Raw genomic sequence first — 26,879 nt, 5'->3', positions numbered from 1 at the left:
TCATTTTGAAACAAGTGAATGATATTCAGATGCATGCAATAAGTACTCAACTTACAATGTTTCCAAGATGGCGGAAACCAGTGTTGCCATTTTATGTAGTCTAATCTACTGTAAAGCTATAGGTCCCTTGTGTTAGTTGAGCGGTGTCAGCCATAGTTAAAGCATTGCAAAGACTTCCATTGCAGGCTTATTGAAGCAGATAATTTCAAATTCCTTATTTCTTACATTTTGTCCATAAATATTGTTAGAAAAAGCAAAACACTGCACAAAAGCACATGCTGAAAGCGCACACCTAATGCCAGCACAAGAATAACAGCTCCTTTCTCTTTACATCCCTTCTGGCAATCAACCCTACTGTTAGTATAACTAAGGTAATACTGTAACTTGCCTGTGCGGTTAATTGCAATGCAGTATTTATGATCAGTATTGGTAGGTCGGTGTTAGCTGGATATAAATAATTCACACATTCTCTCCATTAGATTAACATAATTTAATCGAACATCTCCACCTAAAAGAACAACATTGATCTCAGGCTTCAGTTATTGCGATAAATCCCAGGTGCTCTTTGTTTCTTGATAGTAAGCTATGATATTGAACACGTCCTGATGTATTGCAGTGTCAGAAATAGCTTTATGTCGCAACAGAGCAGTATTATCAGACTGACTAGCACATTCACTTTGGATCAATGCTTTGCTGTTAGGAGTTCTCACAGTACAGAACTAGTGAGCTACATCATCATAATATAAATAACATTTGAAATTGATTTTTTCGGAACTAAATGTATCATCTTATTACAATTTATTTGGATTCACACTTGGGCTTCATCACAGTGTTTTACATTTGAAAGTATTTAGATAAGAATTTTATTGATTATTCATATTCAAATATACAGCAGAGTGCTTAAATAAAGCGTAATGGGCTTGCCTTATCAGATTGCTGCCCAGAGATGTCTATGAATCAGACTTTGAGACTGAACTCTGTTCAGTTAATAAAGGTGATCTGAAAATTGGCTTATTACCTATGTGCACATATTAATTGAAATATATATATGTAGTTGGAATCTCTTTGTTGGCACCCTATAGCCTTAGGACATAATTGTAATATGTGAAAAACAGTTTCTGTCCAGGTATGTGCTAACAGGGAATCAGTCTGACAGTTGCTGTGGTTCTCCATTTGCATTATGAGGGAATAGATGCTAAGATAATCATTTAAATAAAATATTCATGACTGTACATGTATATTGCATACCATGAAAGTACTCTCCCTCTTTCTTCTCTACAAATCGAATTTAGAGGTCAGGAGAAAATTCTGCTTATTACCCCCAATTAATTATATCAATCATTTAATTAAAAGAATCATTTCACACAAGAGGATTTCTTCTTTTTTTTTTTACCCTACAAATTAGTTAAGAGGGCAGAATGATCAGAGGCAGAAAATGAAAGAAATTTTAGTAAAAGCTATGATCTTACCCAGGTGAATTTCTTTGACAATGGTGTAACAGTGGTACATTGCACTCAACATCTGTGCATTCTTCATCGTTGTTGCAAGGTTTCCCATCAATCTCAGTTTCTTCGGGTTCCGCTGGAATAATGTTGACGGTGATGTCGGTGGGACTTAGTTGGGATTGGTTCTGGACTTCTTGGTAGGAGGGTGGCTCTGTTGAGCTTTTCTTGCCCGTTTTGTTAGAAGTGGGGTTGCTGGTAATCTCGGTGTAGCTCTGCTTATCAGAGGATTTGGGGTTCATTTTAAAAATGTTGGGAAGACATGTTGATTTGGTGGAATCCCCATTCCCTGTCCGTGAGGAGTCGGACACAGAACTCGAGCGGCCAGTGTTGGGTTGAGACTTGCTTCTTCGAATCCGTTTCGCTGCCTGTATTCTTTCTAACCTCTGAGATTCGACTTGATCAATATCCTTAGGCTGTCAAAAATAAATGAAAAATGCAGACTTAACATTTAACAACAGCTTTGAATGCTAAACCACTCTCAGACACATTTTATTTTCTGTGGAGGGTGAGGGAATGGGGAAGCTCTTATAATATTTGTATTTGATTAAACAATACTGTATTTCTTCTAGTTTTAAAGATAATGTGAAACATTAAAAATCTTCTTTTTTTGTGCCAACAGAGCATTCTTGACTTCCAAAGCTTAGTATATACAAATATTTTATTTAGATTAAGATCTTTTAATGAGAAAACATTATGTGGTACATGCAGAAGTTGTGGATTGAAGTTAAGAGCTGGAAATGTTTTCCATTTTCCACTCCCTTCTGTTTTATTTTAGGTATTGAATGTGTTCACAACCAAATAACTTCAGATGTTTTTTTTCTTTATTTTTCTGAAATATATTTCAGGATTTTTAAAAATGGTTTTGTTACAGAAAAAAAAATATGAATGTTTTTCTTGTTGTTTCAGGACCCAAAGGATACACCACCTCCAACCAGAGTAGAGACTAAAGATGAAAGAAAAGAGAGAAAGGTAAGAGAAGTGCAGAAAGGTCACATGTATGGAGACTGTTGATCAGAATGTTATTGTATGTAAGGTTGAATATCCTCATAATTTGCAATTTAGATAAGTACATGGTTTGACATCTCTTGTTCATAAATGGATGTTTAGTTTTTCTCGAGATTGTTTTTGATACAGATTCAACTGATTTTCAATTTATTTCATTTATGAATATAAAGATGCAAATTGAAATAGCTCTTTGTAGAAGAGAAATTATTTAGAGTGTTTGATGTTCTACCAAGGAGACTGAGAGGTTGTAATAGCCAAGCATCGTTGTGTATTAGGGAGTTGGCAGTAGCTACTGTAGGGGCTGAGGGGATTAATTAGTGCCAGGAGCTTACATTCCTAATAAAAACATACTCTTCACTGTATTGATTGCTACTGCTAATGTCTTCCACATGCAACTGGCTAATGAAGCTCTATTATATCAGTAGCTGTTATTCAGTGCTGCACAAATATTCCCTCCCCCACTTTATATCGCTGAACTGGTTGTATATTATCTAGATTGTCCGGCTGCATACCACGGCCAAAATGCAGCAGTGGATCAAGGATTTTTTTTTATTATATGCTTGCTTGGGAGGATCAAGAAAAAAAGGGGTAACCTACACACAGAGATGTAGATCACACCAATGTCATGACTTTCATAACAGTACAGTTCTTTTTGGCAAGGGTTTGTCTAGAAGGGATAGCTGTCTAACTATTGCCGTATGCTACCTGTTCAGTCGTTTACATTTAGTCAACAGTTTTGTTATAGAACTTGAACCTCTTAAAATCACAAAAGGTGAAGGATTTTGTTTTCAGCAAAGACATTTTCATTTGGCATTAGTACAGGAAAAAATAACAGATTAATGTTAGGTATTTCAATTGTGTTAAATGTCTCGCAGATTATATGTATATGTTTAGTGTTGAGAATATTTGTTAAACACATGCAATTAGAAGTAATAGTACAGATAATAATGACAGTAAGTAAGGTCTATGAAGACTTGTCATTGTAAAATTTAAAAAGAAAAAAGACAAAATTTAAAAGTGCATAATTTCAGCAAATTGTGTGGAACAAGCTATTCGTGCTGAAATAAAACATTACTTTTGCATCGTAGAGATTTTCTTCTTAGCACCAACCTCATTCTCTTGAACATTCAATTTCAAAAGCATGAACGACCATAACCATCAACCCAGCCCATTGAATAGTCCTGGATTTGATTCAACATGGTGTTTTCATTTGTAATTTCATGGTTCAGAGAATCTCAGAAATGAAAATTTGCCCAGCCAAACTTAAGCTCCGCTCATGTTTAAAAATCCCTTGTTCATAATGGTGTCAAACTTTGGCAGAATAGCCCATTTAAAGTGTTTATAGCTATTTATAACATCACTATTAGTCAGTAAAGCTTTCAGCTGTAAATTTTGGAGAAAGTAGAAGGGAAGTAACTCTAAAATGTTACCTTGCTTTTCTTTTCAGAGGAAAGAAAGAGCAGAACAGATTGCTTATAAGCTGGAGCAGGACTTAGCCTTATGTAAGTATCTAGTATCAGGTGAGGGTAGTGTAATCAGATGCAAAATAATAGACAAGCTGTCAGATGCACCTTATAAGACGGTATCGTTATATCATGATATAGGCCATGTCATATCTATCTTTTGTCAGGGGAGGGGAAAGCCTCTATTGATTCCCAATACACACTAACATGTGTTTAGGCTGAGTAGACTGACGTTCTACCAGTCATTAAGTCAAGAAAAAGAGAATCATTGGATGCAGTGTGTCACTTGAGAGCAAAGGGGAAAAAAATAACTCTAAACCTGGCTATAAAGCCAATCCTTTCTATTTAAGCAGAGTGTAAGCATTAATGGTGGTGCTATCATGGAGAATGTTATGTCCCTACAATTCCAAATGGGGGATGAAGGGATAAATAAGATATTTTTGTCTTTCTCTCATATTTGAAGATTTTGAAAGTTGTGATCTTTCATATTTTTGCTGATTATTAAGAATTTCAAATTTTAATTGTGTGCTTGGTAATGGAATTCAATATTTTCTTTGAAGGAACCAGGGGAAGTGAATTGGCTATATTCATTCTTGTAGTGTTTTAAAATTGGGTGGAATATAGGATTAGAATGTAGCATGAATGTCTCGCAAAATCTTGCACAAAATAAAAATGCTTCACAAAGTATAATTGACTGATCTGGATGCATCATTCAATAAACACGATATGAGTAGTAAAAAATTTAAAATGCTTTGTAAGCAAAGTTTCCTTCTGCCCATCATTTATAGATCAGCATAAAGTAACAATACTTGTAATCGGTCACTGAAAATGTCAGTTTTTTAGTGCTTTTCAAATGTAAACAAATGTGGCCATGAAGTATTGTATAGGTTCTCATTAAGAGAAATGTAGGGAGAGATTTAGGGTTATAATGTGTATTCCCTTGGAATACCCAGTACTGGCTAATTCATGTTGGTATTTGAGTGGCATTCAATAATTGGATTCATGGGTATTTTTTCAATTAACATCTTAACAATCGATGGAAATAATTACTTTTTCTCATAATTTCAGAGTGTCAATTAAGATAATTGCATGGGGATATTGAGATGCTTTTCATATTTAAAGCATGCACAACATTACGCAAATTAAATGTAATGCAGGGCGCTTTGAAACTAGGGGGTAAAATTTGGATATGATTTTTTTTTTTCATAATTTATAAGTTGGCAATGATCTCTGAAATTTTATAGAAAATTAAGTTTGTTATGTCGAATGACATAACTTTAATAAACAATTTTTGATACCAAAATAGAGCATTGACTGATATGAAATGTCAAGTTCTGCACTTGTTTCTTTGATTAATACTCACTCCTAGCTGCCAACCCTTACGATACTTGTTTAAAACTTTTAATAGTGTGAGGATCAAAAACACACCTTACGATTTGTCTATTTCTTCTAATTTCTGTTTTTCTCCATCAAAAGTTTGAAACACTAGAATGTTTATAGTGATTCACCTCCAGTTTTCACTAAATTATAATAAAAAAAAAATCATAGTCCTGACAGTGCTCCGTTGTATGTCACTGTCTGTTTCTATTATAACTTTGATTTCAATCATTTCAGCATGAACGAAATAGAAAAAAAACTCCAGTGATTGGGGGGGAGGGGGGGTCTTTACAATTTTTCATTTCATGAGGTTGGCAGATCTGCACACTAAAAAATTATTTGTAGATCATTTGTTCAGTAACCCTTATTCAGTATGTATTAAAAACATGACTGATGTTCAATTATTTGTCATTGTACATATTTGTACATGTATGTACATTAAAAAATTAGTATTTTATGTTTAAAACATACAAATTACTTGCACTGAATTTTCTAAGCACAAATACTCATTGAATCATTAACATCCAAGAGGAAAAGTGATTTTTTTCCTACTATTAAGAAATTAATATTCACTACATCACTGCAAGTTGACTTTCGAAACTGTACAAATACTGATACAGAATACATTAGAATGAAACATTCTTCATCGATCTATTTCTTTCTACCTGTTTTTGTTATTTGTTAAGTCTAGATGGCCGATAATGACTTTTTTTCCTGTTTATCAGAAACACTATATATGATGTTTGGAATGGGAGTTTTCTAGAGAAAAATCAATTGTTTACCTGGGGTTCTATTTGTATGGTGGATATTCCTCTCATGTCTCACTTCCAGTTACCATGGCAATATAAGTCAAACCAGTTTACTGTTATGACTGTAATGTATTCCACCCAAAGATGAAGTATTTTTGGTACTTTTATACCGAATAAGTTTCTTCAAGAGTCGGTCAATGAAATATTTTTAAGATAAACTGAATGATAAAAATCATTTTTGATAGGGGAAAAAAAATTGCAGTATTGAGAAAAACTCCAGCATAGCAAGGTGCATTTTTGTCCTTCATATATTTGATTCATTAATTCCATATTGATTTCTTAAAATCCATTTTCAAAGGAAGAATTTTTGCATAAATTGACATCCCACTGAAGTTGAAGTCCAATATCATATCCTGGTCCAAACAATATTATCCAGGTGACACTAAATGGGTGCTAGAATTCATATCTATCTGTATCTTAAGGTTGAAGCCATATTGGAAAAAAAAGTCAACTGTTTCTTGATTTTCAACCACAATTGGCTCCTTCCTCTGAATAAATCCAAGTTATTCAAACATCGTTGAGTATCTTTGTATTGAAGTACAGGTAAATCCTGTCTTGATGTGAGTTCAGGTAAAATTGATTAGGAAGAATCATCTAAGAATGGTAAACGACCTTTCAGCTTCCTTATTATTTCGACCATCATGGGGAAAAAAAAGAAATCGTGAGGAAATTCTGTGTTTACCTGTAATTCTGAGGTAGGATTAAAACATTCATCCATGGATTTAAGTCCTGTCTCTACCCATATAGTGGCAGATAATTAATAGTAAATCCCTTTTTCTTCAATATTGCCAATGAATATGACAAAAGTGACACACAGCCAGCTACATATTAGTGAATTTCACATTGGAAACAGGATAACAGGGAGAAAATGATGGTCTTAGCATGTTTTACTGCACTTTACTTGATTACATCACATTTTAGTGCGGTGATGTGTTTTTTTTAACACGGATAAGTTAATGGCCATTGATTTCAAAGATTGGACAGATTTTGAATTGCATGTGTCTATTTCAGCCAGAGGCTGCAGTATTGATCATTTCACCTGTATACTCACTATTCTGCATACAAAGTATAAATTATCACTCCCAGTTGATGATTATAGACTATTTTTAGACTATCATCAAAGAACTGGTGCAATCAAGTGCAGCAGCCTCTAGAACTGATTTATATTCACATTAGAATTGGTGTTGATGATGCATCAAAGGTTTAGAATTGGAAAGTTTTAGCAAAAAAAAAAAAAAAGAGAAGGTGGAGGGTCAAAGGAAAAGGTTGATCTGTTCCCCTGAAAACATCTACAGTAAAACACGATTATTGTGAATTGCCAGGGATGCACAATTTTGATGGGTTAGGGTTAGGGTTATTACTATTATTTTATTCTTAATGTAATTTGTTGTATGCGATAAGTTCATTATGCAGTTGAACTTCAGAATCTCAAATACCAGGGATATGTAGAAGTGATTAGATTGTCCCATCCACTTATTCTTTAAGTATTTTAACCCTGATATCTTAAATCCTTGGATATCTCAAAGTTTTTTCTTGTTCCCATCGAGTTCGAGATAACAAGGTTTGACTGTATATATTTTAAAACTATAGGGCATGAAAATTACTTTGCTCTAAATGTGAATTCATTATAAATTGTTTGATTAACAAAGTTTTAATGTATATTAAATCAGGAACTTTTACGTATTCATGTACCAGTATTTACAGTTTCAGAAATATGTTCATATTACAAAAGCGAGAATTTCTGATACCCTATGTGTTTCATTTCTTCAAGTGACAGCTAAGTTTCTAAAGAAATTTTTTTTGTGTGTGAATTTTTTTCACTTGCAATAAAATTTGTCCTACCTTGTCCAGATGTGAGTGTTTGTGATCATGGATCTTACTGTGGTCAGCGTGGCTAGAATTAATGCCAGGTAACATGGTCAACACACAATCATTAGAAAAGGGCTCCTAGACATTCAAGATGTACAAGTATTCAACCCAAAATCATTGTCTATCTACAGGAAGTTTTTCAGAGTTTTTAAAAAAAAATCTATGACCCATAATACTTAAAAATTAATAATTAAGATCTCTGGCAACTTCGAACAGTTTTCAGAGTCGTTCACGGCATTGATTGCAAATAATGCCTTCTCGGATGAGTGAATTTTCAGTAATTGTAGCATGTTTGGTTGTGTGATCACACAGAAGTAGCATGCTTATAGTTGATCTGTAAGACAAAGGATATTAAATGAAGTGTCAGAGATTAATTACTGAATGTGATCAGCTATCTAAGGAGATCTTTTGGACCCCTCTAGAAGAAGAATGACGTGCTGATTTGTCACAATTTACAGTAATGAATAAAAAAAAAAAAACTACATGGGGTAGATATAGACTATTTCAACCAAAGATTGGCTAATCCATTCTTTTTGAGTTAGTGAAGTTGCTTTATTATAATAAGCACTGGGGAAAAAAAATTTATATCCTTTTCATAGTTTTTATTCCATCTAATAAGAAATTCTCTTTATTACGTAATTTGTTCATCCCCATAAAATGATTTTAATATTTGAAAAGAATATTTGACAATTATTAAAATTAAAAAATAATTGTCTAATAAGCTTTTTGACCTTGAAATTTCAGGTATTTAAAAAGACTGTTTTGTATTAATAACGATTTGAAATAATAAACTCTAGCTGACAGAGTTAATTACAGCTGTTACCCAGTGTTTGCCATTCCCCAGTTAGGGCTTTGTTATATTATTTTGATAATCAATTTAGGGAATGTATCTTCTGTGTCTATCAATGAATCAATACAAGACTCCAGTCAAGATCTATTTATAGAACTCATTTATTTATGCATCATTTTAAAAAAAAAAAAATCAGGTGTAAAATCAATTCAGTATTAGCTCTAATGTGTAATTCTTTGTACACAAGCTAAATTGATGAAGTAGGAGATTAAAAAAAAGATGCATACATACGAGATAATTAATAGACAAAGACACAAGAGGTGCCGAAATGGTTTTTTGTGCAGTTTGTCTGGGGAAAGTGCTACTAAGCAGGTGTTCTGAGATTCTTGTTTTCCAGCGAAACACCAGTAAATCTACCCACAAGCAGTGCTAGTCAGAAAGTGGAGACAGACAAAAGCCTCCATTTCATCAATTCTAATAGGTACTTGGCATCTCCATGACGTTAGTTGTCGCCATGGATACCGTTAAACAGTCAAGTTTATTGAGGGAAAAATGGCATTGCAAGAGTTGAGCTATGTCCATTTCTATTAGTCAAATTGGCAGAGAAATTCCCCATCCTATGGGGCCGCTTTGTATAGGATGAAGAAGCCGTTGCATGTTGATGCACTTGGTGCTTCTTTTATAGGTCAGCAATTTGCAGTATCTGTATTAAAGATGATGTTTAAATGTCATGCTCTGTTGGATTGGAAAGAATCGAGTGGTTAATGGAATTTATATTTGCAAACAATGAGATGGACTTAATTTAAGTAAATATGTATCTTAGTTAGGAATTTGTTGCAAAGTATTATTGACTCTTGATAAATAATATAGTATTATGCAACAAAAAATGCTTCGACATTAGTAACAAAAACAAGAGCATAAATTGTTTTGCATCAAAGTACTTGATTAAATACTATAATAAAATGTTGTGAGCTCTATGATGGTAATTGTGTATTACACTGTAATAAATTATATCTCTCCAAGAAATCAATTTACGATGTGGCCCCAAATTGGTTAAATGTATTGCAAGAAGGATAACTTTTGCAGTGCAAAGAATGCCCCCAATTGTTGCATGTGTGCAGCCATCTAAAACCCTGCCCAGTTAGCAGAAGATTAATGGAAGAATAAAGACAGGGTGGGGAAAAAAATCATACAGTGTACAGATTATGGGGAAAGTTGTCGGGTAAAAAAAATATGAGGATAGTAAAATACAGTTTTTGATCATGAAAAAAAAAGGTATTGTTACCTTGAACCATGAAGAGATCCAAACATCCATACAGATGAAAAGCTTCTAAACTCCCCAACAAACTTACTCACTTCTCACACATTGCACTTGTCACATGCCATCCCCCTCACCAACACACAGTAGTACATGCTTGTGAATTCCTATCATCATTATTAGCCGATGTTAAATCAGAGACAGATTTTTTTTACAAGTTGTTTTTGTCTTTGTTCTGTTGTAGTTTTCGTACAATGTGACAGGGAAAAGTGGTTTGGGGATCTGATTATGAATCTCAGATTATAAACATTTTATGAAAGCGGGAAGTTTTTTTTTCCCCCCCTACTGCTAATTTAGCCCAATTGTTGTCCTTGTGAAAACCTACTCAGATAGTTCGCTGATTGCTCAGATTATAGCCTAGGGTCCTTTGAGACTTTCTTTTACCTCCACTGCACATTGGTAAATTGGATCTTTATTGTCACCGACTTTGAAAAAAAGGCCTTCAGATAAACCTATAATAATTGCAACATGTAGATATTTATACAGTAGACCAAAGAAATAGGTCAGCCTTTGCTATACCAACCTGTACGTGTACAATTCAGCAATTCCAGAAAACTGATATATCACACTTTGAAACAATCCCTAATGATATGTGTCCTTTTTTTGCAGGGGACCCAAGCAATGCTGCCACAAACACTGGAGATCCATACAAGACACTGTTCGTGGCTCGAATCGTAAGTAGAATAGACTTCTGAGACCCACCCCTGATTATGTTGTCATAGTAAGTTCTCTGTCCTAGCATCAGGCTGGGACTGGTGAGGGATAATGGATTTTTTTTTGATGGAAAGACTCTTATTTTTGGGTCATTAGCCAGATTAATTCCCACTATATTGCTAATTAGAATATATTGACAAAGTTGCTGTCGCCAAGCATCTTGTGATAGAATTTGCACATACATTGTTGCAAAACAAGGGGCAATATTTAAGATCCATGCCTTTTATAGGTGAGAACGGAAGCATACACCCCTTGGTTACAAAAGCTCCTGGTAACATTAATATCCAAATTTTCTAAATTTCCAAAATCTTCCTGTGCATTACGCTTACGTGAGATAAATATAAATTGAGAAAGTCGTGTCTTTTCTGTCAGAATTTTATGTTTATTGCTTACACTTTGAAAAGGAATTTATTGAAATTTTTGACGAATATTAAATCTTTTATCATGAAACTCTTTTTATCTGTAATCATCTGGTCATTAACTGGAGCCATAAAAACACGCACACACAAACATAAAAACTTATTTTAGTAAGTTTGGAACAAATTTTGGAAACCAATGATTGACATCTATAACCCCAAAATACAGATAAACTACAGCTGCTGAAACCACGGTCAAGAGAGACAACTCTGCCATCAGTAAAACATTTCTTCTGAGTCAAGTAATTGAAGGTGTATAATTTCAAAAAAAATGTAGAATATAATTTTCAATCATGGGCTTAAAGTAAAAAACAGATGTGTTAAATTTGGTAATAAATGTTAGTTTGTCCCATAACTGATGTGGAAATGATACACAAGAGAGAGCATAAGTAAGTTCATATATATTCTTAACCATGAAATTTTTCATGCACGTTAGGCATTGTTAAGCTTTCAAATATAAAATTTCCTTTTCACTGATTTTGAAATGCATTGGGGATGCCAGCTGTAAAGTAGATTAATAAGATGAAGATATTGATTTATGTATATAAGTAGATAGACAGTAGTATAATGAGAAGACACCTGTTAATTAAATATTAAAATTTCATCTCATTGCATAATGTTAAAGTAACAAAAGTAATACCTTTAATGTGTCCTCATGACACTTAATTTACATATTTTATATACATTTACACAAAAGTCAAAAATATATACTGGCAACAAGTGTAGGATCTGTTTAGAAAGGATATTGCCTTGGTAGTATGGCTGAAGTTTGGCAAACATATGATGAAACTTAAGAGACTATGATGAAGAGGGGTTGGAAGATAGCCTTCAATTATTTAACAGCAATATGTTGCCAGAATGTTGACTTACCAAAAAGAACTCTAATGTCACTTGACATGTTGATGATATTGTATAATCAATGAACATTGAGATGTATGTAACAGTTTGTGAGGGGTTTATTGTTTGACCAATAGATTGTTATACTCAAAGAAGAGCAGATGCTTTTTATACACTCTAATACTGCATTAACCTGAATACTTCTGTAGTGAGAACATGTCTCAAAATTTTGCATTAACACATTTACATAGGTATAGGTGTTAACAATCTGTTATTCCTTCAGCATGTGTAAAGTTAATTGCATTTCCTAGACAAAATCTTGTGAATTGTTTCTGCCCTATACATTGGCTGATTGGAGTAATTCATTGCTGATGAAGAACTCACAATCTGAAAAAAAGATATGTACAAATTTTAGAGCTAGATTAAAGATAACTTAAAAAAGGAGGGGTGGGGATGATAAAGTGATTTAGAGTTGGTAGCAGCTCTAAATCACAGCAACCAAATGAGAAAACAGGGCACCTGTGAACCAGTTTGCCTTAAACCAAACAGGTAAGTCTTCTCATCAGAGGAAAATTGAGTAAAAGGAACATTCTGAGCCAGTTTCCAGTTTTACCATCTTATAAAAAAAATAAAAATCTTTACTTAAATTTTGGACAGTGCTGGACAATTAGCAGTTACTGCTGCCTTTTGTAGGCAAAATATTGAGGCTTGTATAGGTTACAGTTTCTGCGGATATGGTGAGTTTGTATGGTGGTCAAAAGAATTTCCAGGACTCTAAAATAATGGTGCAAAGAAGTAGGCCACTATTTCTATAAATATACCTCTGCAAAGGGCAATTCAATCAATAATATATTAAAACCAGGATTAAAATGTAGCAGTGAAAGTAAGAAGATAGAGTTTGCAAAAAAAGGAGGCAAAGAAGAAAAGATACAGAGATGGTTCATCATCTATTGTATTAAGGATCCTTTATTTTGGCCTCATCATATGGAGTTATATCAAGAATCACATTCATTTCTTATTTACACAAAGCTTAGCTCTTACAGTGTGTTTTAAGTATACCTGCACATTTATAAGGTAACATTTCCAAGAGTGCAAATTAAAATATAGTTGCTTATATACCTTGCCAGAATTGAAACTTAGCAACTTCTTTCAATTTTGTGATTGAAATAAGTATGAGCAGCTCTTAGTAGATAATTATGCTAAACATTTTTTTTTAAGTACTCATTCATTATTCACAAACTTACCTCTCTAGTACTTGCGTATCTAAACATCATTTGAATTTTAGTTTTATTTCCAATAAAATATTACATTCCCTGATGGTCACAAACGCAGCACCATTAACTTGTAGCTATCCCATTATCGCAACAGTGACAGCAGTTTTAAATGACAGATTATCAAGAAAGAATAACTCCCTCTCATAAAAAAAGTATTCCTTTCAATATTTTTGTTGTATTATAAGTTCTGAATATGTCACATGTTTGCAGAGAAGCAACATCTTGTGTCTTAAGAGCATGACAGTTCCCTTGGCAAGCCGAACATGATAAACACTGTCTATTTGGTCACATATGTCTATTGGGGTTCCTGCTTCAGTGGATTGGAAAGACAAATTTTTTTTTTTTTCACTTTTCACATTTATTCATGATAAATGCTGACAAAGAGGAGCTTCAGGGAATGACTGCATGAATATTGCAGTAGAGTGTAATCTCGGGGGATTCAGATGGTGAAAGCAAGCACTTTAGTGTCACAAAATCTTCTTCTTGTTGGGTCACATGTCAATAAATCTCATCCAATTTGAACACATCTTTATCTTTTACAAGGATGCATTTACAGAATACACATTTCTAAAAACCCTAGCACGCATATAAAAAAACTTAAGTTTCACTCAGTATTTCATGTTTTACCCATTTTTTTTCCATCGCAGAAAATTGATCAGAATTTATACATAGTCCGTTTAGGATTAAAATTGATGGCATCATCTTGGTGTTGTCTAAACATTAGTAATCTGAACAATATGAATGGGTGGGTACTTGCTCATGTTACTGATGGTGATCAATGGATAATGGCTGAGGTCTATATATCTGTATTAATGGTCACAGGTAGATATCGGAGACTAGGATTTAATCACCTCTGGTCAACACGGTGTATGCGTTGTGGATGATGTTGAAAGTGTTTGTCCAGAGAACATTAGAACACCATGCCAAAAAATTTGTATAAATAAGGTGAAAAGGACAAATGGATAACCTAAAATAACATGTTGTGTTGAATCTACTGTTGAAGTGAAAAAACTGTATATATACATATCTATTTAAATGCTATTCATCCCTAACGATCTTTTTGTACCAGTAAAATTCAATCTCTTTTTAGTACTTTAACTTAATTGATTTAAGTTTAATTTATTACAGTCAGGTCTCTGTATTTGTTTTCCATGCTTTTTTGTAAAAAGACATTTAATACTGCAATTGTTTTTCAAAAAATTCTGAATTATTTCCTAAGTACAGTTAATTCTCGATAAACCGCCACCTTTTGTAATTTAGAAATCATGGCGGTATAACGAATTTGGCGATGAATTGAATTTCCCATCTTTGGGGAAACAAGAAATAGAGTTATGTTCTTGGAAATAAAACATTTAGCATTTATATTCTTGGTATTATATAAAAACACATTTCAAAATTTGACAATGCTTCAAATAGTTTTTTTTAATGTAAAATAAAAACGTAAATGTTACATAAACTAATAACTCAAGTTTAACAACATCCGTTTTCATGCCGAAGCCATGTTTAAATCAAATTTTATTGAACAGAAAACAAAATTATAATTACAGTTGACGTTAAAAATTATTTTAGTTTAGTTTATTTCATTCTTTAATTATGTGTACCTTGTCTGGCTTTACAAAGGTGATCTAGATAGCGACAACCAATGCACCTGTGGCGGTATATCGAGATAATTGACACTTTGATATGGACATTTGTTGTGAAAACAGGGTGGCGGATGGCGGTATGTGAATTTGGCGTTATAAAGAGAATTTTATATAGCAGGAAAAACGTTCTTGAAAAACCATGGCGGTATTGCGAGAATGGCGATGAATCAAATGGCGATAATTCGAGAATTGATTGTAGCTCAGTGTGAATTTGGACCAAAACAAAATGACGTAACCAAGTAAATAAAGATGGCATACTTTTTGGCTTTTTGAAAAGTTTTAATATATAACTAGATTTGGAGATTGATAAAGTTTCATATACTTTTTTTAAAGTTTTAGTTGAACCTCCGTAGTTGAGGAGAAAGGATTGCTTGATTGTATGTTGTTTTACGTCCATTCGAGAAAATTTCACTCATATAGAGATGTCACCTTATACCGGTGAAGGGCTTCAAATTTAGACCTTTACTCGGTACTCAGGTCCATTGAGCAGAGGGTTCTTTATCATGCCAACACCTACAGTGACGGGCCCTCAGTTCATAAGGCCTCATCTGAAGAACCCACAACCTTCACTTCAAAGTGCCAACCGCTTGGCAAAGGAACAGCTGCTACCTATTTTTTATCGACTTAGGTCAGTCGCGGCCATGATTTGAACACATGACCTTTCGATCACAGAGCAAGGAAAAGGGCCACGAAAGGCATATCTTGTTAAAAGCATTTAAAGTTTGTTTTGAATAAATTTTTTATTAAAATGAATTTTGAAGGTTTTTGGTTACCTTTCCAATCATCATTGATACTGTTCATGTTATGTTAGCATTACCAGTTAAAGTCCATTCCTAATCAGCTATAGGTAATATTGCAGTCAAACTTGTTTTAGATGCTGGATGGGACATACATTTTCTGGATGATTGAACAAGTTTTCAGAACAGGTCAACTACAAGTATACCTGACTGTTACTTGCATGGATGTTGCATCTTTTAATGTTCTATACCAAACCTGCTTTAGATGTGCATTCTGTAGGATTGCAAGGAGCACATGGCGGATTTGACAGGTCGGCAGGGGATGCTCACTCCTCCATGGCACCTGATCCCACCTCTAATGTTTTAGAGGTCCATGTTTGCTTTGCTCCAAAATTTGTATTGTTTAATGGACTTTTGAGCTTGAATACCGTTCATTATCTCCATATATTTCATTGAACTATAATTAGAGATTTTGGAGCAGGTTTACTCCTAAGTAGTTTTAAGCCCTACTATACCGAACTTAAATGGATGTTTAAGTCCTACTATACCAAACTTAAATGGATGTTTAAGTCCTACTATACCGAACTTAAATGGATGTTTAAGTCCTACTATACCGAACTTTTATGGATATTTAAGTCCTCCTATACAGAACTTAAATGAATGTTCAGATGTTGCATGTGGGGTTGCACACTTCCAGAACAATTTCATTTGGTTCGAGACTTTGGCTTAGATCGAGATGAGCTTTTTCATCTTGCATTTTCTATGTTTATGTTTTATGCTATGAAGTAACAAACCAATGACTTCTGTAGCTCACTGTCAACTGAAACATGAATCCAGTGCCAAAGAATTACAAATACAGTGTGTGATGATAGGTGCTTTGTAGTTAACCTTGAGATCGAAATAGTCTTGAAAAATTCAATTCAATTTATGAAAGTATGGCCTACAGATGCTATACTCTTCTGCTACTATATAAGATTATTAATCCCTAAATGATACAATTGATTTCAGAGACATTTAATGATACTTTTCTTGACCAGTTGAGATCTATAAAATGCATTAAACCAATTAAGTCTAATGCTATGAATATACTGCTGTGCACTAAGTATTGGTCCATTAACAAGACTGATTTCTGTCCGGAAAAACAGTCGAATTGTTTGATATTTTTTGCATTAGTGAACGACACTGTGATCAGCATCATGTTTTTGTAAGAATGATATCAAGATGGCTAGATGTACTTGGAAAATTCCTAAACCAGTGTGAAAATCAATATCATTTGTTGGTATAGAGTCAAGCCCTGACAAAGTTAAGCTGCCCCAAGTGTATTTACAATCTGCTAATTCTTTCAGCAGACTCTGGCAGTATTCTTACTATTTTCTCTATTTAATTCTCCTGATACATTGTATCAGGTCTCTTATTTGGAATCAGCGATGAGGCTAGTGTTCTACAAGTTTTGGTTTAATAGTAAACAAGGGAAGGTCATCTACTTCACTTATTCCCTGTTTTTGAAAGAAAAGAGAAATCTCTGCAAAAATTAGGGCTGGAAATATTCTGATTTTTTTATACCTAAAATTCTGCATCCCTCTAAAGAGATAAGGAGTTTATAGAGATCCATGCAGTGATGGTATGCTGTACATCTGCTGTCTTCATAAAGGTTTTACATTACCATTACACTTTATAGGTAGTCTCTTAATCAAGTGCTTGGACCATCATCTCCAGCTGTGTTCTGGAGGTGCAAAATTAATTCACTTTGGCAATATTTAGAAATAAAAATACTCTAAACTATTTGATGACTAAAGGTATGTGATGATTAAAAGTATGACCACAAAAGTACTGCACTTCCCTGTGGTCAAGGTGTGCTTGGTCACTTGCAAGAACAATTAGGGAGCATGTTGCCCTGTAATCGATCCAACTTGGGAGGCATTCATTAAACGCAAATACTATCTCTGTTGAAATAGTGATTATTCCTATTATAGATATATGTGTTAATTGTGATATTTCACCACATCACTGATATGGCAGACTTCAGTACCTCCTACATTGACAAACAAAATAAATTTTAAAGTAGGATAAATCAACCAAAAGAAAAAGTTAGCCAGTAAGTATACATGTCAAATTTCATCAAATTCTAAGAATGGTAAAATTTTTACCTTTCTGATCATATTTACAAGTTTTCTTGCAAACAAGACTTCTGCAAACAATTAATGTACACATGTGTGTGAGTTTTTCTAAGCCCTTGTATGTAAGTATGGTACATGTAACTATAAGTACTATACAATGACTTCTGTCTTACTAATTGACTTATTTCCTGTATTTTGGTATTCAGTAGCTTAAATGTTCATAGTAGGAAGCTCTTTTCCGGACAGAATTATCCTCCACATAACTCACACATAATTCACATTTCTATTAAAAATCAGCTAGTATAACTAGCTCCCAGAAAGGATTACCTGCTCCATGATTTATTGGTTTTCCCAGAAATGTGATGCTAAAAATAATTGTGTAAATAGTCATCTTTATTGTCTTTTATAGGGAAAAGTCATAGAAGAGATTTTTCCACACTTTGACTTGTAAACAGTTCCATTGTTGCTTACCGTAATGGCATAAGGTTCCAGTGAAATTTATATTGCAGTTTATTTACATTACTCTTCAGACAGAGAGAGAAGTTACCTAGAGAGACAAAAAATGGTAAACCTAAACAGGTTTTGTACTGGTTATTGAGCAGTTGTACAGTGTATTTGGATAGGTATTTTTGCACAATTAATTGACCCAATTGCTGGCTAGCATCTCATAAATTCTTGGACAAATAAATCTCTTTGGTACAGAGCCTTGTAGAAGCAGTCTTTGCATTCAATGGGATAATGTCAAAATGACTACATACATGTGAAGTTTCAAGTTTATTTTTCATTAATTGTTCAGAATTCTCCACATCCATCACACTGGCAATATTCTTGTATTTTCCAAGCATACAGAATACAGTATATACCTTAGACACGGATTTGTTTCTTATGATTGTATAATAAATGATCAATTCTTAAATGATCAATTCACAGAACTTTTGTAAAATTCCTTGGGGTGGTTGTCAGAAGTGCGAGAAAAAATAATTTCCCATTTAAATCGACCATAAAAAGAAGTATCAAAGGAATAGAGTGACGTGTCTCTTGTGAGAAAAATCCTTTGAGTCAAGACTGGTATGCGATTACACCATTCTCTGTAGAGCAGATAATTGCAGAGTACTTTGTAGAAGGTTTCTTGTTCAGTTGTAACTGTTAAAGTTAGCTTGTGTATATTTATAACTTCTTCAAATCCACCAGTTCAACGACCAAATTTACTAAAATGGTGGGTTGTAATTATTGTTAAAGCATCTGTTGCCCTAATCCTCCTACAGCTGACATTTCAAGTTAAAGCATCAGGAAAATGATACTAAATGTTTCTATGATCTTAAATCTTTAAGCTCTTAAAACTAGGAATGACACAATGTCCATGCAGTAGTGGTATTCAGGATTCTTTAAAATTGGGGGAGGGAGGGGGTGGGAGTTAGGCCTGGTGTGTGGAGGCTGCTTTAAACCCCCCAGTTGATCCAGGGCAAAACCCTAATGGGGGCTCCCATGCTTTAAGGTTTTTCAGAACACTTTTTGTGAGTTGTTTTAGCCATGCTTTACATGTATAATCATGATAATAAAAGAAATGTCTACCCAAAAGATTGATTTATTCTCTTTCAGTAGTTCTAATAAATTTTTGGTCACAAAAAGGGGTGGACTGGGCCTCCCTGGCCCCCTCTAAATCTTCTACTGCAAGGCCCATTATATTTTCCTTCAATACTTTTGCAAATTTATTTATAGGTAGATATATGCTTTGAATTATGGTCTCCAGTCTTGGAATATCATTGTCCTGAGAAGATAATAAGATCTTTGCAATTAAATGCAACCCATTGTTTTCTTTCTCATTGAATTGGCATCAGGAATTCTCTGGACCAAGAGCTTGCTTTTACCTTGTAAAACACAGTGTTTTGTTTCATGGCTCATACCGTGTTTGATTAGTATGAGACTTATACAGACATTTTGAAAAAACTTTTAACTACTGATTCTGTGTGGTTTTTCTGTGCTTTGTCAAAGTTATAATGAATATTTTATGCTTTAATGAGTGTCGATTGTCATCTGGTACTCTCAGATGGGATATATTATTTATTGGCAGGCACTGTAATGGGCTGAAATATTGAATATATTGATTATCAGAATGTGTTGCCATTTTTAAATTTTTGTTTGCACAGCCCGCTGGATGATAGCTTTTGAAGCATATCATTGACTATATATAATTAAAAATATTGGTGGTTTACATTTTTGATCATTGCTTGATCAATAAGTTTCATGATAATTGCTAAAAGCTATCCACATGCAATTGTCATGTAGTCATTGTAGTTTTGAGAACCATGGAAGTGGACAAAAAGTCAACCATTACTTTTTAAACAATGGTGTGTATGTATATATATATATATATATATATATATATATATATATATATATATATATATATATATATATATATATATATATATATATATATTTAAAAATGTAGAGGTTTGTATTTGTCACATTGTCAAGAAATTGAACTTAGAATTTAACAATGCAGTTTTAAAAATAAATTAGGTATTTGCAATTATGCATTAAAAAAAAACCAAAGTCCTCTGATTGCATTTCAAAGAAAATGAAAGTGTTGGCTGCTTGCTCTGCAAATGTGTTCCTTCTGGGTTGTGGCAGAAAGATTAAAATCACTGTATATTTATTCAACCCTCATGGATTGATATGATAAAGTTGATCAATTATAACATTTTAAAAATTGTACGTACCCCAGCTGAACTTGAAAAAGGAAACATGGCTTCCAGTAATAGACCAGCATTCATTGGCCAGTACAGGTGAGCATGTGTAAATCACTTCTAGTGTGATTTGTAATCTAAACAAACTCGGTTAAATCTTACACACGAAGAGATGCAATACAACCACATACTCTTTTTTTGTCTTAATTCAAGTTTTCCTTGCACATCTGATGTCCAGAAGAAAACCTTCACTTTCAGTTTTTGTAAAATTGGGATATACTATGTTTTAATGGTGAAAAAGAAGTCTCTAATCATCCTCATCTGAAGAATTCACTAATTGAGCTTTATTAGTCCTTTCTTTCAACCACTTAACCTTTTGCAAATCTTAACCAGCAGTCTGAAGCCGTCTGCTGTAAATGACAGAATTATCACTGTTAAGAATATCTCCCTCACTTTTTCCCCTCTAGAGTTCCAGCAGATTGAATGAGGAGCAGGTCCCCAGTGGTTGCAGCTGCAAATTAATTTTTGCTATTTAAACTTGGAATTGTGATTAATTTCCAGCCAGAATTAAACAGTATCCAATCAGTAAGGAAGGTGTCACTGCCTTACACATGCCATAGTTGATGTATGCTTTTTTCAACACTTGTTACCTACTTACAGCAAACAGGCGGATGGTCTTCCACGTGGCTTCCAATTGTAGCACCAAATCTGATTATGTCTTTTAATAAACAGATTCTTTTGTCTCTTTTTAAAAAAAAATCTGTAAAATCTGAATTGCAGGGATAAGAAGGGCATTTAAATCGTCTAATCAGACTCTTTTAAGTTCACTGTTAATATACAGAGCTGCAAAGCAAAGATGTCATTTGGAAATCAATGAAGACTACGTCAGGTTTGACAATAGTCAGAGACATTTCCATGAAAAGGTTTCATCATATTGTTATGGCAGTGATTCTGAAATGCACTCTGATTTTCCTATTCTGCCAAGGAAAATTAATTATTGACATAGATTTCCATTTGAAGCCGAGTATCCCTGATATGACTAAATAGCTCTCCATGACAAAACTAATGTCACTAGTTCACATGGTTTCCATAGTTTATTCAGGGATTGTTTCCTCATTGGAAAATGACACCTATTTTGGCTTCTCTTGAAAATAATATCCATGACTACAGTACATATTAGTTCAGGTAGCTGGTATTAGAGTTTTAATCAGATTTGGCCAATGAGAACTGCTGAAGTACAGTATGACACACAGGTGCTAATCACGGGAATAGATATTTGCGAAAAATCATTGAAGCACTTGATCATGCGCACCAATTAATTGCTGGCTATTAGACTCAAGTGATGCTGCATAGCATGTGCCTATTGTGATTACACCCGGGGAAAAGCCAAGTCTGTTCCCTTTGGGGTATTGGATAGATATGGAAAAGAGATCCTGTTGTTAAGCATTGTACTGGCAATCATAAAAATCTGGTGTCTCTATAAGGTGTCCATGTGCTATTTTCTGTTTATCTTTTGCAAAGAATAATGTTTTTGAACGAGAAAGATGACAAAATAATTTGTTGTGTTGTTTGATTTTTCTGATTTATCAGACATCAGTTTAGCAGCCACAACAAGTGTTATCATATTAGTTACAATGTACCCCTCCAGGGTCTGCAATCTCAGCAAAGGAAAAAAATAATGTTTTTATTTTGGCTTATGCTGTCTAAGTCTTTTGTTTCGTGAAAGGACTATGCATTGGTCCGGATTTTGGTTTTTGTCAGGTGTTAAAGTTTTGCTACTTTGATTTTAATTCCTTGTATCAGGCTAATCAAGGTGAATTTTTTTTCAGTATTTTGCTAAAGTTAACCTTCAACATGAGGTTAAACTGCTTTATTGCTTATATGCTGCAGGGAAAGTTTACAGTCATAATATACTTTGCTAGATTAATACAAAATTGAAAAATTAAATAACCCTACTGCACACCAACATGTGCATGGACTGTTTTCACTTGTGAGCTAGATCTATATTAAAGAAAAATATGTACAATTTATGCCATTGGGCTCAACAAAGTTACATTCCCAGTTAAAGTACAAACTTTAATAGCTACTTTGTGACGAAAACATTTTATGCCTGGCCAACTATATGGTCATGTTTGTCTTGCATTCCTCCATTTTTGTGTTTGTTTGTCTGTCCACCTATCACACTTAATAAATAATGCATTTATCCCAGTTTCAAAAAAAAATGTTCAAGATATATTTATCAAACTATCACACTTAATAAATAATGTATTTATCCCAGTTTCAAAAAAAAATGTTCAAGATATATTTATCAAACTATCACACTTTATAAATAATGCATTTATCCCAGTTTCAAAAAAAAAATGTTCAAGATATATTTATCAAAAAATACATATTGGTGAAAGTTTTTTCAGCTGTGACATAATTTTAAGAACTTGACCTTTCCCATGGCCTTGACATAACTTTTCATTTTGCATTTTAAGCTCACTTTCAAAAAAAAAACTATTCAAGATAATTTTATCAAACTTTATACAGAGATACATATTGGAGAGAAAATACTTTGCTGTGTCTTATTTTCCTGACCTTGACATTCCAAATGACCTTGACCTCATCTGGCTGCATTCTGCATTTAGCTCAGTTTCAAAGATTTAGCAATTCAAGATAATTTTGTCAAACTTCGTACAAGGATTCTATTGGTAAGAAATACTCAGCTGTATCTTAACTTTGTGATTTAGACATTTTCCCATGACCTTGGCCTCATTTTTTTTTTGCATTTTCATTAAGCTCAGTTTCAAAGATACTGTTCAAGATAATTATGTCAAACTTCATACAGGGATACATACTGGTGAGAACAATTTAACTGTTTAATAATTTTCTGACCTGGACTTTTCCTTGCCCTTGAATTTCACTTTTATCTTATTTCTTGTATTTTTTCCCCCTATTTTTGTATAAATAATTGCTGAACGATATTTGTATATATATAGTCAAACCTCATTATCCGGAACTCGATGGGACCAAGAAAAAAAAACATTGAGATATCTTGGCATTCAACATACTGAGGTTAAAATACACAGTCAAAGAGAAAGTAGTTGGCACTTCCAGTTGACTTTGAGATATCCATTGTATTCAAGATATCCTTGTTTGAGATGTCAAAGTTCAACTACATCTTATATCAGAAAAAAATTAAAATATATTATAACATGTGTACCTCTACTGATTTTCCACAAAACAAAAGTAATTTATTAACATTTGCTTTATTCACTTGAATAACTATTTTTCCCCATAAAGAATATGTTATTTTTATGGCTTTTGAGATTGGTCAGTTTTCAAAGTTGTGGGCTGTTCTAACAATTAGAGAGAGAGAGAACATGTACATGTACCTTATTTCCATCCTAGGGTAGAAAATTACCAGATTTCATGGATTGCCTTTGTATGTCTTAAATGTAATTGAGGTATGCTGAGGAAAATTTTTGACCGTGTACATGGGGTATATTAATCCCACATGGAAAAAAATATGTCTACAGAAGATATGCATGGCCCCAAATTTAAGAAAGAAATGTAGATTTAGTCAAGATTTGTCTTCTGCAAGATGCTTAATTACTATAAACTGAAATACAAAATTTTTGCAGATCTAGCAGCTAATGCTGATGTCTTAGAAAAACATTTTTATTTTGGAGTATTTGACCTCTTCACCATTGTAGGGCAATATCAAATAATACAAATTTTAACTTAAGTTGTTTCATATGTGATCCGGTGGTTAGATAAAAATCAAAAATGCTAATTTCCTCATCAATATATTTTATAAAATATTTGTTAGAAATTGTTTGACTTTTTTTTCTTTTTGCTAAAGATAGAAAAAATATATGTACATGAAATTTATTCTTAAAGGCATTTAATATCTATATTTGGAATTGATTGACGTCATAGAGAAATAGAACACCATGGAAAAAAAAAAGATTCAACTACTGTATTAAAAGTAATATATTAATAGTTTTTCTCAGTGTAAGGTTTCGTTCCTAATATACTCTGTAATGTTGTTTCTCATTGTAGGGTTTGGTTCCTAATATACTCTGTAATGTTGTCTTTTGATGACTTGTCTATTTTCATTAACAGTATTATATTCATAGGTTATTGTAAATATTTTGTCTTTGAATTGCCAAGTTATGCCACTATTTATTTACCTATTGCCAACAATTCTTGGGAAATACTGCTCTTTGTTTTTACATCGATGTTCTTTAAAGTTAATTACAGATTTGTGATTTTTAGAACAGCCTAGATTTGATGCGTTAACATTGAAGTCTTCCAAAATTTATTTTTATTTTTAAAACCTCTCTCTCAATCTCTCTCAGGATTACTGAAACATGTAGACAGAGAGACAGAATCATGAGAAATTTCAGGGAAAATATAGAAAAATGGCAGAGGTAGTAACTTAATTATAAAAATATTATGAAAGAAAAAAAGAGAAAATCGGGTTGTCTATTCCAATCTCTACCAAGCGAGCCAGGATATATTTTTCAAATAAAGCATTATATAGAGAATCATAGTGAGAATGGTGAACAGATATAGTTTTCTTCCTAATTTCTCTCTCTCCCTCCTCTCTCTCTCTCTCTCTAAATTTTACAAAACAAAATTCTTTGAATTTTGCAGATATTCTAGTGAAAATTTCATACTGTCAAAACTCATTATCAGCTTTAAATGCAGTTTAAACTCAGATGATACAATTAGGGATAGCCTTGGTACTTACTTTCTGTGTAGTTTTGTGTGAAGCTTTTGGGAATTGCATGAATGTAAAATAAAAGATGAAATTCCTATTTTGGATATCAAAAAACTTTTAATACGAGAAGATGTGACTGCTCTGTTGCGTAATATATTGATGTTTATACCCAGCAGATATGTTTAATGCACTGTGTACATGCTGTTGTAAGTGTTACCATGCTTTGTGCATGTATTCCCAACTGTATTTTATTAATAATTTAAGATATCAAATACCGAAAGTTTCAAATAAGTACAGTTGAAATTGATAATGTTTAAGTTTGAACAGCTTCCTTTAAAATTTGCTTTGATAATGTAGAGCCAAAAAAAAAGGATTGTTCAGTTTTGTCATACTAGGGAAAGTACATATTTGTAGCTTTCAGTGGAATCACATTAAGCATTTAATTTTTCATACAGTACAAAGTCTAACTGTTTTTACACAGGGGAGAAGCCCCCTAACTACCCCCCAAATAAATCATTAAATGAACAAAGACAAAATCATTTTAAACATGAAAAATAACAGAGTATTGTAGGATTATGTTCTTTCGTTTTGCAGCTTGATTATTCACATTATTTCTGTGGCGATAAAATCTACACTATTGATTTTTAAACTGTATACTTGTTTTGAAAAAAATCAATGACAATGTAAAGCAAGAGATAGAAAATACAAAAAAGTATGAGGTCTGATTTATGTTTGGTATTTTATAACATTGGGAGTTGTTGAAATTGATAATTTACAGAGAAGAAAAAAATCTCGTCTGAAATATCACCTAAAGAATTTGAGATGGGAATTCATTTAATTGGTGCTCATCTTTGTTGGCCATTAAATGGGGTGACCGGTGTGGACTCTGTCGGCCATGCATGACAGGCAAAATCATCTCTCACTTCTTCCGAGCATTGATCAGGATCTGGACTTATCAGAATCCTGTCAAGGCATGCAATGTGGCCATTATTGTCGGAACATATTTGTAAGGCCACTGCATGGTCATCAGCTGGGCTCCATTGATTATTACATATATATATTTATATAGACAGAACTGAATCAGGTTTTATTTTCTACATTGCATAAACTTTGCAATTGACCAGGGCTTTGAAGTCTTATCAGCTACATGCAGACTGCATTCAAAACTATAATAAAAAGACAGCATTAAGGTTCACTGATGAAAAACTTATAAAAGATATCTGGTTGCTCCTTAATGGTTGAAAATGGCAATATTTAGGGATATAATGATGGCTTTGCGATCCTGGCTTTTGCAAAGCCTTGTCAAAAGCAGAGACAGTGATAAACAAAGATTTGGAGATTTACTGCTGAAAGAATATAATATATCTGTCTGTTAATAACAGAATTTCAGCAATAATTTGCTGAAGATTAGTGACTTAGTTCAATAAATCCATTGAATTTCTTTTTCAGCTCACCTGAGCCAAAGACTCAAGTGAGCTTTTCTAATTAAATTTGTCCTTTGTTGTTGTTGTCATCATTGTTGGTTTGTCATTGTAGTAATTTTTTTTTACAATTTCATCTTCTCCAGAATCACTGGGCCAATTTCAACCAAATTTGGCACAGAG

At 33.3% G+C, this 26,879-nt stretch overlaps 2 protein-coding genes across 4 annotated transcripts in view; one reads left to right on the top strand and one right to left on the bottom strand.

Moving 5' to 3' along the window:
- The window catches only part of LOC133184214 (U1 small nuclear ribonucleoprotein 70 kDa-like), a 40,625-nt gene that overhangs the window by 266 nt on the left and 13,480 nt on the right, over positions 1-26,879 (top strand). The window contains exons 2-4 of the mRNA XM_061319174.1: positions 2,412-2,474; positions 3,958-4,012; positions 10,746-10,810. Of these exons, the coding sequence (XP_061175158.1) occupies positions 2,412-2,474; positions 3,958-4,012; positions 10,746-10,810 (183 nt within the window). The remainder of the gene's footprint in view (positions 1-2,411; positions 2,475-3,957; positions 4,013-10,745; positions 10,811-26,879) is intronic.
- LOC133184202 (potassium voltage-gated channel subfamily A member 1-like) overlaps positions 1-26,879 on the bottom strand; it is a 62,266-nt gene that overhangs the window by 30,272 nt on the left and 5,115 nt on the right. Inside the window, exons 1-2 of one of the 3 annotated variants that reach the window (XM_061319152.1) lie at positions 20,598-20,746; positions 1,470-1,918 (exon numbers count right to left, since the gene is read on the bottom strand). In XM_061319152.1, coding sequence (XP_061175136.1) covers positions 1,470-1,918; positions 20,598-20,651 — 503 coding nt within the window. In that variant the 5' untranslated portion in view covers positions 20,652-20,746. Of the gene's footprint in view, positions 1-1,469; positions 1,919-10,103; positions 10,201-20,597; positions 20,747-26,879 lie in introns of those variants that run through there. The other 2 variants (XM_061319161.1, XM_061319142.1) reach the window with 2 other exon arrangements.

Source organism: Saccostrea echinata, unplaced genomic scaffold (genome assembly GCF_033153115.1).
Source record: "Saccostrea echinata isolate AGI-Se365-2 ecotype Australia unplaced genomic scaffold, CSIRO_AGI_Sech_v1 ptg000001l, whole genome shotgun sequence".
In the NCBI taxonomy this organism is placed as follows: Eukaryota; Metazoa; Mollusca; class Bivalvia; order Ostreida; family Ostreidae; genus Saccostrea; species Saccostrea echinata.
This window is presented reverse-complemented; position numbering and strand designations above follow the sequence as displayed.